Source organism: Macrobrachium nipponense, chromosome 26 (assembly GCF_015104395.2).
Source record: "Macrobrachium nipponense isolate FS-2020 chromosome 26, ASM1510439v2, whole genome shotgun sequence".
NCBI classification, from domain to species: Eukaryota; Metazoa; Arthropoda; class Malacostraca; order Decapoda; family Palaemonidae; genus Macrobrachium; species Macrobrachium nipponense.
In genome coordinates, this window is record NC_087215.1 from 28131639 (window position 1) to 28144578 (window position 12940).

General features: G+C 38.1%; 2 protein-coding genes across 2 annotated transcripts in view; one reads left to right on the forward strand and one right to left on the reverse strand.

Annotated features, from left to right (window-relative positions):
- The window catches only part of LOC135200099 (uncharacterized), a 643452-nt gene that overhangs the window by 288397 nt on the left and 342115 nt on the right, over positions 1-12940 (forward strand). The gene's annotated exons all lie outside the window — the stretch shown is intronic.
- Positions 1-12940, reverse strand: part of LOC135200098 (uncharacterized) — a 298968-nt gene that overhangs the window by 5685 nt on the left and 280343 nt on the right. The window contains exons 2-3 of the mRNA XM_064228419.1: positions 1557-1714; positions 562-756 (exon numbers count right to left, since the gene is read on the reverse strand). Of these exons, the coding sequence (XP_064084489.1) occupies positions 562-756; positions 1557-1714 (353 nt within the window). The remainder of the gene's footprint in view (positions 1-561; positions 757-1556; positions 1715-12940) is intronic.

Consider the following 12940-nt stretch of genomic DNA (forward strand, 5'->3'; position numbering starts at 1 on the left):
TATAGGTCGTTCTCGTCCTTCAATATGTAACGAACGCGAGTATCAGTTTATCTAGTTAGTCGTTCTCCATAGCTCGTCCTCGAAGGGTGAACATTACAGCTGGTCGTTATTGAAGGAGGAAACCTTGATAGGTTGTCCTGGAAGATCAAGATCCAGCAAGGTTGTCCTTGAAGGTATAAATAATGATAGGTCGTCCTTGAAGGTGAAAATAATAATTGGTCGTCCTTGGTAGTAGTTTCAGCAGCAACAGGTCGTTCTAGAAAAAAAAAACTGCGTAGACTTCAAGATCATTAGAGTCGTACTCGGTTTTAAAACCAGTCTAGAATTTCATTGAACACCTGGAGTAAGGTCGTATAGGTCGTCCTCGGTAGTTTCAACCATAACATTTCGTTCTCGAAAAAAGATCTCATATCTCAAGATCATAATAGTCGTACTCGGCTTTACAACCTGTCAAGAATTTCATTGAGCACCTGGAGTAAAGTCGTTTAGGTCGACTACGTCACTTTCAGTCTTTCATCGGTACGGGGTCGTCTTATTGTACCCCCTACAAAACGACCTCACCTCTTCTGACGACTCGCTGATGGTGGTCGTGATCTTGGATCCCCTGAAGAGAACCGGGATAATCTTGGTCTCCACCGATGTCAGGGTCGTGACGTAGGAGGTCGTGGAGGTCATGTAGTGGGTAGATGGTTCTACTTCTACAACTAGGGTCGTTAGGGTCGTTGACACGCTGGTTACGGTGGTCGTTGCTGGGCCCTGTTGAAAGAGGAGAGAGAAAAAAAATATATTATTTCATTTATACCAGGGAGAGATGGAATGGTATTAATATAGAGTTTAGGTCAAAGGTCAAGCAGTGGGACCTATGAGGTCATTCAGGAGGCAAACATCGCTGATGCACTATGAAACAATATTATTGTTAGGAGAGGTTCGATGGCAAGAAAGATAATATGAATGGAAGTACAGTAAAAGGAATGAAAGGGGTTGCAGCTAGGGGCTAAAATGACGCTGCAAAAAAAACCTTTAGTAATGCCTACAGTGTACCCCGCGAGATGCACAAACGGCACTATCTCCCTACGGGAGGAAGAGATGGAATTCGCCCATAAGGAATCGTTTTCTAAAATCACGCAGAGTTAGGTATTACTTCTACATTACGTATCAGTTTATATAAAAAACCTAATTTGAAAATGACACACTTAATTGGAAGGGAATAATAATTACAATTATAGATTGTCATAAGCGATATATAAAGAAATCCTGCTTTAATTATTGGAGGTGTTACACAGGTTATCTTGCACTTGCATACTAAGCATACATAACTCTATTCCCCCTTTACAACTTGTAACTAAATATACATACAATAAACTCGTTTATATTATAAAATATAGACCACCAGTGTTAACTGGGTAAATAAATGCTAAATTACCAAACTATTAAGCGCATATAGAATCGTTATAGACCGCCGTCATTGACAGTAGGCATAAAGAAATGAATGAAAATCTTAATGCATTAATAAATACTTGACGTGGTACAGAACACGAAGGAGGAGATCGACTTACCGCAGACCCGAGAAGAGCGTGGAGTTGAGGGTTCGACCCGGGCGGCCCACCGTTGGGTATGGATCCGGAGAGGTACTGGTATACCAATAGGTTCGTCAGGAGGTCTTGGTTGTTGCACGTCCCGCCATTGCCGTTGCCGTTCGAACTGGCGCCGCCACCTGCGGGGAAAGAAAGAATTGGTTCTGTTAGAAGTGAGCAATGGGTTTAAATGGCTAAGTTCGTATTGGCAATGGGTTAAAATGGCTAAGTTAGAAGTGGGCAGTGGCTTAAAATGGCTAAGTTGGAATTGGGGAATGGGTTAAAAAGTCTAAATTGGAAGTGGGCAATGGGTTAAAATGGCTTTCAATATGGGAATGGCTTAAAATGGCTAAGTTAGAAGTGGGCAACAATGATCAAATAAAAAGGACACAAAGTAAACACGATCATGTATTCTCAGTTATAAGTGAAAAAAAAATAATTAAACAGAAATATAGCCTCTAAATTCAGTATATCAAATAAAATAAAACGTGCTAAAACCTACAGACAGATAGTCCGTGTTTCACCAACGAAAATAAAAATGTACGATATATTTTATTACAGATAATTTTTGTGCGGTTTAATATGCACACAATTAATTTTTTACATTTTCATTCTAATTAATAAATCATAAATATCCTTTCCTAAAATTCCTGTATCTTTAACTCAACATGAAACACATTTTCGGACCTTTTTTTTAAGGCTTTCCTACCCCACCCCTCAACAACTACAAAGTAGAATGTAGACTTACTCCCCGAGTAAGCTAAAGGGGTAGGAGTGACAGATGTGGGCGTTCCTTAAAAACCCAGTTTAACTCTGTAGTCCTGAGCTGGGAATTATGTACCTAGTTGTTTAGCAGCTGTTGTGGGTCGTACCTTGGGTACAGAGAGAGAGAGAGAGAGAGAGAAAGGAGTCTCGAAGAGATAATACTCTCTCCACACTTGGGTTCTGTTACTGAGTTTGTGAAAAATAGCTTAGCTTTAGTAAAAGCGAAAAACTGTCACACACACACACACACACATATATATTAAATATATATATATATATATATATATATATATATATATATATATATATATACAAATTTTGAAAAACATATCTTTTTCTTAGTAGTTTCATATATTCTTTCTGAATATTTTTTTAACATTTAAGATTCTTATTATAAGTAGTTCGTCAACTCTCTCTCTCTCTCTCTCCTCTCCTCTCCTCCTCTCTCTTTCCTTCCCTCCTCTCTCTCTCTCTATCTCGTCTCTCTGTCTCTCTCTCTCTAGCAACAGAACGCCCTCCGAGACCAACGCCTTTCTCAAATACCAATCGAAATGTGAAGCGACTATCTTGTTTCTTGGCCTCGTGCATCAGCCGTAATTATCGTGCAAACCATAATCGTTGACAGGAGAATCTGGAAATATTTGCTGACCTTCGAGAAGGGACTACTTTTTGTGAAGTCGGGGGCAGCTTATTATTATTGTGGATTGTTCATTATTATTATATATATATATATATATATATATATATATATATATATATATATATATATCTATATCTATATCTATATAGTCGTATATTTACATGTATTGTAATGTAACGAATCAGAAAAAGATTAAAAAAATAAAACATACCATAACCAACATACATACATAATCCACACCATGCCTATATATATATATATATATATATATATATATATATATATATATATATATATATATATATATATATATGTATATATATATATATATATATAATATATATATATATATATATATATATATGTATGTATGTATATATACAATGATTCGTTTCCCGTAACAGAGAGAGAGAGAGAGAGAGAGGCGTCACGACTGTCACTTCCAAATTCAAATTTTTATAAGTCGTGAATGAAATAACTTAGCAGAAAATTTCTACAAGATTAGTGACTGAAGGCTCATCAACTTCCCATCCGACCACCAGATCTTCCACTTCTCTATTTTTAGATTCTTTTTCCCCATCTCCTCCGATACTACTTTCCTCCTATGTAATCAAATTTTGAGTCTTCCACTCGAGCTCATTTCCTTATGAACCTCCTTCAGTCAATTCTCCTTTGCTAAAGATTTTCTTTTTAACGAGCTACTGCATTCATCCATCTTGTAAATATGTCGTTTCTGACGTTTTCAGATTTCCCCACATTCCTATCTTCTTGGCTGACATTCCTCTCGTCTTCTCTATCCTTCGTCTGCTCTTTGGGCTCATTCCATTCTTCATTCCACTCAGGCTTTCTTCATATTACCTTCACCTTAAATGCTATTGTCTTCCTGATTTTTTCCTGTTTTTTTTTCCCGGTAGTACTGATTTAAGTTCACTTTTTTCATTTATTTCGTCCCTTCCAGACACATTTTTAATTCAAACAAACAAGGTGATTAAACCCGTGATTAAACCCCAACATTGAAGGGTATGTATATACCTTTTATCAGGCTTCATTTATTATTGTACGTCTGTCTGATTAATATATATATATATATATATATATATATATAATATATATATATATATATATATATATATATATATATATATATATATATATATATATATATATATATATATATATATAATATATATAAAATTGTGTGTATGTATGTATGTATGGTTGAGCTTGTTAATTTTGAACGCTACCATTCCGTTTGTGAACACATATTGAAGCTTAGGAAATCAGCCCAACTCATGGATTCCTGGAGATTATAATATTTTGTTTTCCCTTTGTGTTTTTCAGTGTTCCCTAGATAAGGCCATTTCATGAAAGAAAAGTAACAGCTGCTGCAAATAACGGTTAGTTTTTTTTTTTTTTTTTTATCTCCGAAGTGCAGTTGCACTTATAGTAAACTAGATGGATTCCAGTATTAGAAGTGCTTTTATTCTCTCATAGACGAATTCGAGGAGTAATTTGGTCTGTTAACTGACATTGATAATAAGGGTAATGATAGTAATAAAAATAATAGACACTAAATTCCACCGTTATACTATCGATGCATTAGCTGTCAGTTTTGGTTATTAAGAAAACTTCCGCGCGTTTTGCATCGTGTTCCTTTAGCTTAAGAATAAGTAACAGGACGAACGATAATGATAAGTTTAAAAATTTCAAAAATGATAATGTTACATGAACGAAAAAATTGATAAATACGCGACTATGCGCTTAAAATAATTTTAAATAAATAGTAATAAAACCGTCACCTGACACCAAACTCGACATGGCCAAATTCCCCTTGAAAAGCGAAAACTCCTTCGAGATTTCAGGGGGCGCTACTGTCTCACGCCCACCCAGGACACTCTTGGCCCACCTGAAATTGCTCCGAGGCGACGTAGGACTCGTATCGGCGAAAGGTCGGCGTCGCCAGGAAGAACCCATTTCCTAAAAACGAGAGGAAGGGTCCGATCAAAACTAACCATCGGGTGAAAGTGACTGGCCGTGTTATTAAAAACTTTCTCGTCGTTTTCGCCGAAAAGGGTCCGTGGGGCTGACTTTCTCCTGTCCTTAGGAGATCAGTTTACGCCTCCTTAGCTTGAGAGATCCTTTCACCACAACCTCTTGAAGGTTCTCTCAGAACAATGTAGTGTACTGAAGGATACAATGGCCTCCTCCTTATGGAGGATGTGATAGGTCACGTTTTCTATAAACAGGTGGCATAGAAAACGAGGATAATGAAGGCCATAAGTCGTAAGGCATCAATGAGTAGACTTTCATGGATAATAATTAACTCGGGGAAGAATGAACTTGCGCGCACATCCCCAAGAATAGAATGCTTTCGGAATGCAAGTAAATGCTGAATAATGCACTAAAAATGCTGGTTATTAGAGATAACTAGTGGACCATATTTAAACTCATACTGCTACTTGCAAAAATGCTGGTAGTACAGAAATATCGTTGGTCATACAGAAATGAATTTTTGTTGACAAATTGATAGACAGTATTTATTACAGTAGTAAATGAGAAGATAATTCATGGGGTTTTTCCATTTTTTCGAAGTATAGTAATTAGAATTCAGTATAAAGAATTATTATGAATGGTCAAATACAAAAGCTACTTATTGAATACAATCGATATTTAATAGTTAACCACTAGTGGAAAGTTTATTCAGGTTAAAAGTTAGCATCATTGTTAAGAAAAGTGAAGGAACTGATAAGAGGGTAGGTCATAATAAATTCAGTAAGATCATTACTTGGCATTAAAATCACCGCAACCAGTCGGATGTGGCCTCGCCATGATAATTTCAGCGAAATTGTCGTAATTTAACAATCCTGCGAAAATGATTGAAGGTGTTCAAAGCTAAGACAGTATTTCCTCAAGGTTATCACGGCAGCTGTGCAGAAATCAACTGTTAGTAGTGATGCTATGCACCTGAGATTCCGATAAAGTTGTTTTGACGATGATTTATGTTTTATACGGGCATGAACTAGTGATTTACATCCTTCTTTAGAATTACAGTCAGTTCAATTAAGTGATAAGCTTGAAAGATTTAACACGTACTCTCACTGGTACTACAGGGAATGGTCCTAGTGGGACTATTTTACAGAATGGTTTACGGTACTATTTGAAAGAATTGTTTACACGTAAGCACCGTTCTGCTTAGCGCAGCTTTCTTATTGGCATTTTAGATTGGTCCATAAGAGTGTATGACTATTATAAATAAAAATATCAATCATAATTAATGTATATTGAAATTACGGAAGCAAGTCTGCTAAAACTCAGCTGTTTTTTCCTTTACGAATATTGAGTCATATGTACCATAACTTAAGTAGTTGGTGCTCGGAATTTTCATTCCATATGGTTTTACTATGTTGTCAGGGTCAAAATTCATAATATGTTCGATTTGGGTAACGTTACTGACATTCACAGAGTGGAAAAGTTAGATTAAAACGAGCAGTAACTAGTGTTGGATTACAGTAACAATGATAATACTACATACTTCCATCGTTGTTGAAGTAAAACTTGCGCCTTTGGTCGTCGAAGACAATCTACCGAAGGTGGAGAAAAAGCGGTTCTCCAGGAGTCATAAACAATCACTTTCAGTGCCATACCGAGAAGGACTTTGTTTCAACAGTCGAGACGGCTCATTTTCCTTTGCGCGTTCCAATAATGTAAATGGAAGCGTATATATATAGCCGTCGTCGTAAGTGGCGCGTAAGTCGAAAGTGTTCATAAAAGTCTGACGCGAGGCGCCTTCGGTACTTCGAGGGATAGTCTGTCTGCCTCGATGAAACTGTAGATTGGTAAAGTTATAAAAGGTTGTTATTAGTTGTGGTTTTATTGTGAAATATATTCAGCACCCTAATGGAATGTGCAAATGACGACCTTCGTTCTCGCATTCAGCAATTGGAGTACAATCGTAAATTTAAGAGATCTGTAATCAAGAGCTGGCTCACATTCGTAAGTCTAATTTATTTTGCGAATCCGGAGCAAGAGTGATTTTGGAATATAGGTGGATTTTTTAAAAATTGTTTAAGGTATAGGTGTTTTGTGTTCGGAAGTTATCTATCAAAACTCGTTATTTGCGGTAAAAATGACGAATATGTAAATTTTTGCAATAATATCTGTCAGGAAAAAAAAGTTTTTTTTCTTTTAAGTCGGTAGAAAGTGGTTGGTGACATTGGTGTATATTTAAAGTTGCATACCTGGTGTATATTTGAAGTTGCATACCCTGTAGCAAATTCATGTGCTTTTGAATGTTATTTGTCAGAAGGTCTGAAATACTTTTGTACAGTTTATTGTTTGACTGTGAATATTACTGCGATTTTGAACGTGAATATTTTCCCCGATAGTGAGTGAAATAATACCTTTATTGCTTTTGTAGAAACCTTTTATGCAGTCTCTCAAGAGTCATCGTCATTGTAGACTCCATCGCCTTACAACTCGAAGGGTTTCCACGGAATTCCACCACTCATGTCTCTCATTTCTACAGATCTATTCAGCTCAAGCTTACCCTTTCAGTTTTTATTTCTTTAGAGAAAATTATATTACTTTCACTTACCTGGTAACCACAGCAACGTATAATTTCTATACTCTTTTTAGTAAGAGCTTCACTGCTGTCGCTTTATTATAAATAAAACTATTCCAGTTTGACACATAATCTGCACTTCATTTTACTTAAATAGTCCGTTATACCGACAACATTCTTCTAAAAAGCTCCTGATACAACGGTGAGGTGAACCAGATCACAATAGATTAATTTTTTTGTAGAAAATGCCGACCCAAAATGACTTTCATTTTCCGACCAATTCCTGTAATTTGCCGCTTTCGTCAGTTCCTTTATTTGCATACAGCCTCTCTCTCTCTCTCTCTCTCTCTCTCTCTCTCTCTCTCTCTCTCTCTCTCTCTCTCTCTCTCTCTCTCTACTCAAGAGATAATTTATAGAACTGGGTACATGCACCCCCTATCCATTATAGGCAATAGTTTACCTAACTTTCAGATATTGGTAAAATGATGCCTTTTTCGGAAATTGTAAAAGTTCCCTTAGAATTTCACACGCACACACACACACACACACACACACACACACATATATATATATATATATATATATATATATATATATATATATATATATATATATATATATATATATATATATATATATATATATAATATATATATATATATATATATATTATATATATATATATATATATTTTATTATTATTATTTTGCTTGTACGCCACTTCACCAGAGAAGGAGTGTCTCTGGAAAGATTTAAATACCCTACCGTTTCTGAGTGAGTACGCTGGAATGAAGTTGCTAGCCCCATGCCCGTTTCGGTCTCCGGCATCAGCAGTCCAATAGATCCGCCTAACTACTGCTTTGATAAGCTCAAGTATATGTAAATCTAAACCAAACAGTATATTCAAGTAGAGTACTCCCAAATGTCCGACACGCACAGCGCACGCGCACACAAAAGACCCAAACACCGACAACCTCTGGAACAGTAGCTGGTCGGTCAGTCGGTAGTCAGGCCCATTTCTTCTTCCCTTTCTTGTTGTTGAGAATGTACACACACCTGCCCTAGCAACCCTTCATTCTCCTCCCGATAGACATCTCAGGACCCCGATGATTGCTGCCGAGAACAAGGAGTCGGCGCTTACAGATATTGGAAGTGAGGAGGAGGTGGAGAGGAAGAGGAAGACGTATTAGTGATAGTTGTGGAGGTGGGGGGTTGGGTGAGGAGTTGAAGGAGTACAAGAAGGAGAGTGAGGTGGAATTTTAGTAATGGAGAAGGAGGTAGGAGGAGGAGGTAGGAGGTGTGGTGGTGGGGCGGGAAATAGGAAATAGGGACGGGAGGTAGAGGAGGAGAGAAAGATGAAGAAAAAACTGGAAAAGAAATAGGAGGATGAATAGGGGAAGGAATATTAATGACTCCTCGTGGGGAAAAAGGAAGTTTGTTACATCAAGGACCAAAGTTGAGCACCAAATTCGTCTTCTCTCTCTCTCTCTCTCCTGCCTCTCATCTCTATCGCTCTCTCTCTCCTCTCTCCGCTCTCTTCCTCTCATCTCATCCTCTCTCCGTCTCTCTCTCTCCTTCATCTCTCTCCTCTCTCTCTCTATTCACTCCCTCTCTCATCGTCCTCTCTCATCGATCGCTCCTTCTTCCTCTCTCTCCATCTCCTCTCACTCTCGCTTTCCTCGCTCCCCCTCCCCCCTCTCTCTCTTCTCTACCTCGTCTCTCCTCCTCTCTCTCTCATCTCTCGGTCTATCTCTGTCTCCTCTCTCTCTCTCTCCCTCTCTCCTTCCTGGGACTGTTTATGTAAATATACATGACAATTTTGGGATCATATCGATAAGGCGATAACTCGAAAGAGTTCTGAAGATGAATTCCGATAAGGAGGATCCACGAATCCGGTCTTAAGGTACAACCTACTTACCCAAATGAGTTTTAATCGCCTGTGGAAATACCGGGAGGTTATTCAGTAACCTAATGACGAATAGTAATAACTACTATTTATGATGATTGGCCACAGATTATCAAGCGCAAAAAACGTCATTCAAAATAGAAACAAGGAAATCCAAAATAAATTAAACTAATAAAAGTAAAAAAAAAAAAAATAGACTGACTGCTTTACTTCAAGAGAGACCGTAGACAGAGCAAGAAATGAGATCGTAGTTTTAAATAGCCCGACAGCCTTCAGATGACTCGTAATCTACGACTTAAGAACTGGAGTAATTTCTAGAGTAAACTGAAGAGTGGCGCAATAGCTTCGCCTTACTTATTATGCCTGACGTTTCAGAAGAAGAGGAAGAAGAAGAAGAAGAAGAAAGATGATGATAACTCGAAAGAGAGGAAAAAGATGAGGAAAAATTTCCATTAAAAAAAGGATGATGTTTATATTAAAATGACAATGAAGAAGAACGAAGAGGAGACGAAGAGAAAGGAATGAGAGGAGTCAAAAGGGGAGAGAGAAGAGGATGGAGAAGGAAAGTATGATGGAGATGACGATGATGCCCATAATAAAGATAGTGATGAGAACGGGAAAACGAAGGTATAGAAGGAAGCAGAGAAGGAGATAGAATACACTGAAAGGAAGAAAATAATTATAATGAAAAGGTAAGACGGTACTAGCAAATTTTTTATGGTAAATGAGATATGACGAGGAATCTAAAGAACACGAAGAAAAGAAGAAGCTAATAATGGTGATGATCTTTTATGACGATGACGGAAGTAGTCACAGAAAAACTGGACGAGCGAAGCCTTCTGCGAGAATATCAATGGTTCTCCACCTTTTTTGTGCCCATGCACCATTTCGCCATATGTCTAAATGTCATCCCCCTCACCCCCTTTCCAAAATTGTCCACCTCAAAAGGTGCATTCCAAATAACATGCAGCAAGGTACTAAGGCAAACACAATCTAGCGGAGAGAAAGCCCAGCGTGACCTCTCAATAGTGCGGACCAATGCTCACTGCTTTGTTTGGTCTTAGAGCCAGTTTGAGCCCACTAATCACAATCAACCTAAGCCCCGCCCCCCCCCCCCCCTCTCCCCTCCGGAAACTCTGAAATTCCCCACTGGCACAGAACCACTGTTCTAGATTGAGAATTTTATTAAATCGAATGATACCTGTGACTCAGTGCAAAAATGGCAGGAATCAGTTCCCCCGCTATTTTCACTTTTGGACAGCTGGTTGCAATTTTAAATTCGGGCCCAGTGACTTGGAAGCAAATTTGGACGTTTTGACGTCTGTTTGCATTATCTGATGAGGACGGGCGAAAACAGGTTGTCAGTCATTTGGAGGCATGTAGAGAAATCGTTGTGTCAAGTCGTGTTTTGTGTTGGCTAAAGTTTGAAGGCGTAATCGAACGGACATTGTTTGGGGGCAAGATCCCCTTAGCTGTAGCATGAAAGCATACGTATAAATTCTGATATCAGTATTCCTTAGGTATGATTCTGATTTTCCAAGCACATATTTAGAGGTGTCTTTCGACATTTGACATTTTGTTCATGATAATATGATATGGCCAACTTAAAATGAGATGACAATTTCATTGATCAGTTTCTCGTCAAGTATTTTCTTCTTAGGTTGTGCAAGGAACCGCCTCCCTCCCACCACACCCCCACCAAAATAAGGAAATAGAAGTGTCTTATGTCATATTTATGACATGAGCCTTAAGATTGAAATCTTCCAAGGACATATCAGTCTCTCCTTCAGGATATTTTTCTAATTAAATAAGGGGGCCAGGAAATGTCACGACAGTTGAGATTTTAAACAAAATCTTTTGCATAATTTATTTTATTTGATGTAAGCGACGACGTTCGTTCCAAAGCTACACCAGTGTGGAGAAATGTTACCATGAGGCAGGATGGAGTTTTTTTTTTTTTCTCCATGTAGTGGGGCAGAGAATTCAGGAATTGTAATAAACTAGTACCTAGTGTAATTAATGGGCTTACAAAAGGAAGATCCCTTAGGGGGTGGTGCCATCAGTGCACTTCACGTGATGCACTGTAGGCATTTCTAAAGGGGACTTATGCTACGTCCCTTCGCCCCCTATCTGCAACTTCTTTCATTCCTTTTACTGTACCTCCGTTCTTATTCTCTTTCTTCAATCTGACTTTCCACCCTTGTTAACAACTTCCTACTGTCAATTTCCCTTTCAACACTGAATGACCTCAAAGGTCCCAGCGCTTGGCCTTTGTACTAAATTCTATATTTTAATCTATTCTATTCTATTCTGTTTTCCAAAAGCAATAATGAATTTATTTGAGTATACAAGACTTTTTAGAGGAAAATTGCTGCTAGGAGCCAAAACCATCATGGATTCAATAACCAAGCAAGTAAACTATAATTATTATTATTATGGATAATCGTAATTTACAAATATTATTGAAGGATAAACTGCAAAGAGAAGAAAAGTAAGAGCTATAAAAGTATTTTAAAATAGAAAAAAACTGAACGTACTCCTTTCAAAAACATTCGCCTCAGTCTTCATAACACCCTGCCCATTAATTATTCATCTCTGCTCAGAAAGTCCAAGGAACCGAGGAGAGGAACAGGAACGCGACCAAAACGTTGAAATTATTATTCGTTGCAAACCTGAGCAGTTACTCACTTAGTCTGTTGGCGGCGGCGGCGGCAGGTAGCAGGCGAAAGGGGATAAGAAGATCGCTCCTTCTTTCGGGGAGCTCCATAAAAAGTAGAGCAGTCGCGCTCTACTTTTTAAAAGTTACATGCGCGGAACGAAAGATCGATTTCGGCATCTTAAAACAGCCGTCTCTTCTCAGAGCCATGTCTTGGGACGATTTGCATAATGCGGAGGAGATTGGGTCTCTCTCTCTCTCTCTCTCTCTCTCTCTCTCTCTCTCTCTCTCTGATAGATCGTCTGATGGTATATTTCCTATCTATCGTAATTGTTGGATAATAATGTAAATTTGATTTTACGTATTATTTTGTATTTTCATCTTCTCAGTTTTTCTCTCCAATGGTGTCTAAAGTCTCTCTCTCTCTCTCTCTCTCTCTCTCTCTCTCTCTCTCTCTCTCTCTCTCTCTCTCTCTCATCCTGCATCGCGCCTTCGGTAAATAATGTTGTGAAGTTAATCCTGTGCAATTTAAAAGAGATGGAACGTACTAAAATTCCAGTAGGCTGACAACTTTGCTAATATACCTCAAAGCTACCAAGTACTCGTATGTTTTTTTGCTTTTTTACTTTTCATCTCTCTCTCTCTCTCCTCTCTCTCTCTCTCTCTCTCTCTCTCTCTCTCTCTCTCTCTCTCTCTCTCCTCTGTGCTTATCTCTGCCTCATCTCCATCCTAACGTGTTGACATTCAAACTGCCATATAAAAAAATGCACAAGACTGTCACCTCTCTCTGATTTTAACGGCAACATTATCAAAAGCTGCTCGGCTCCTCATATAGCCA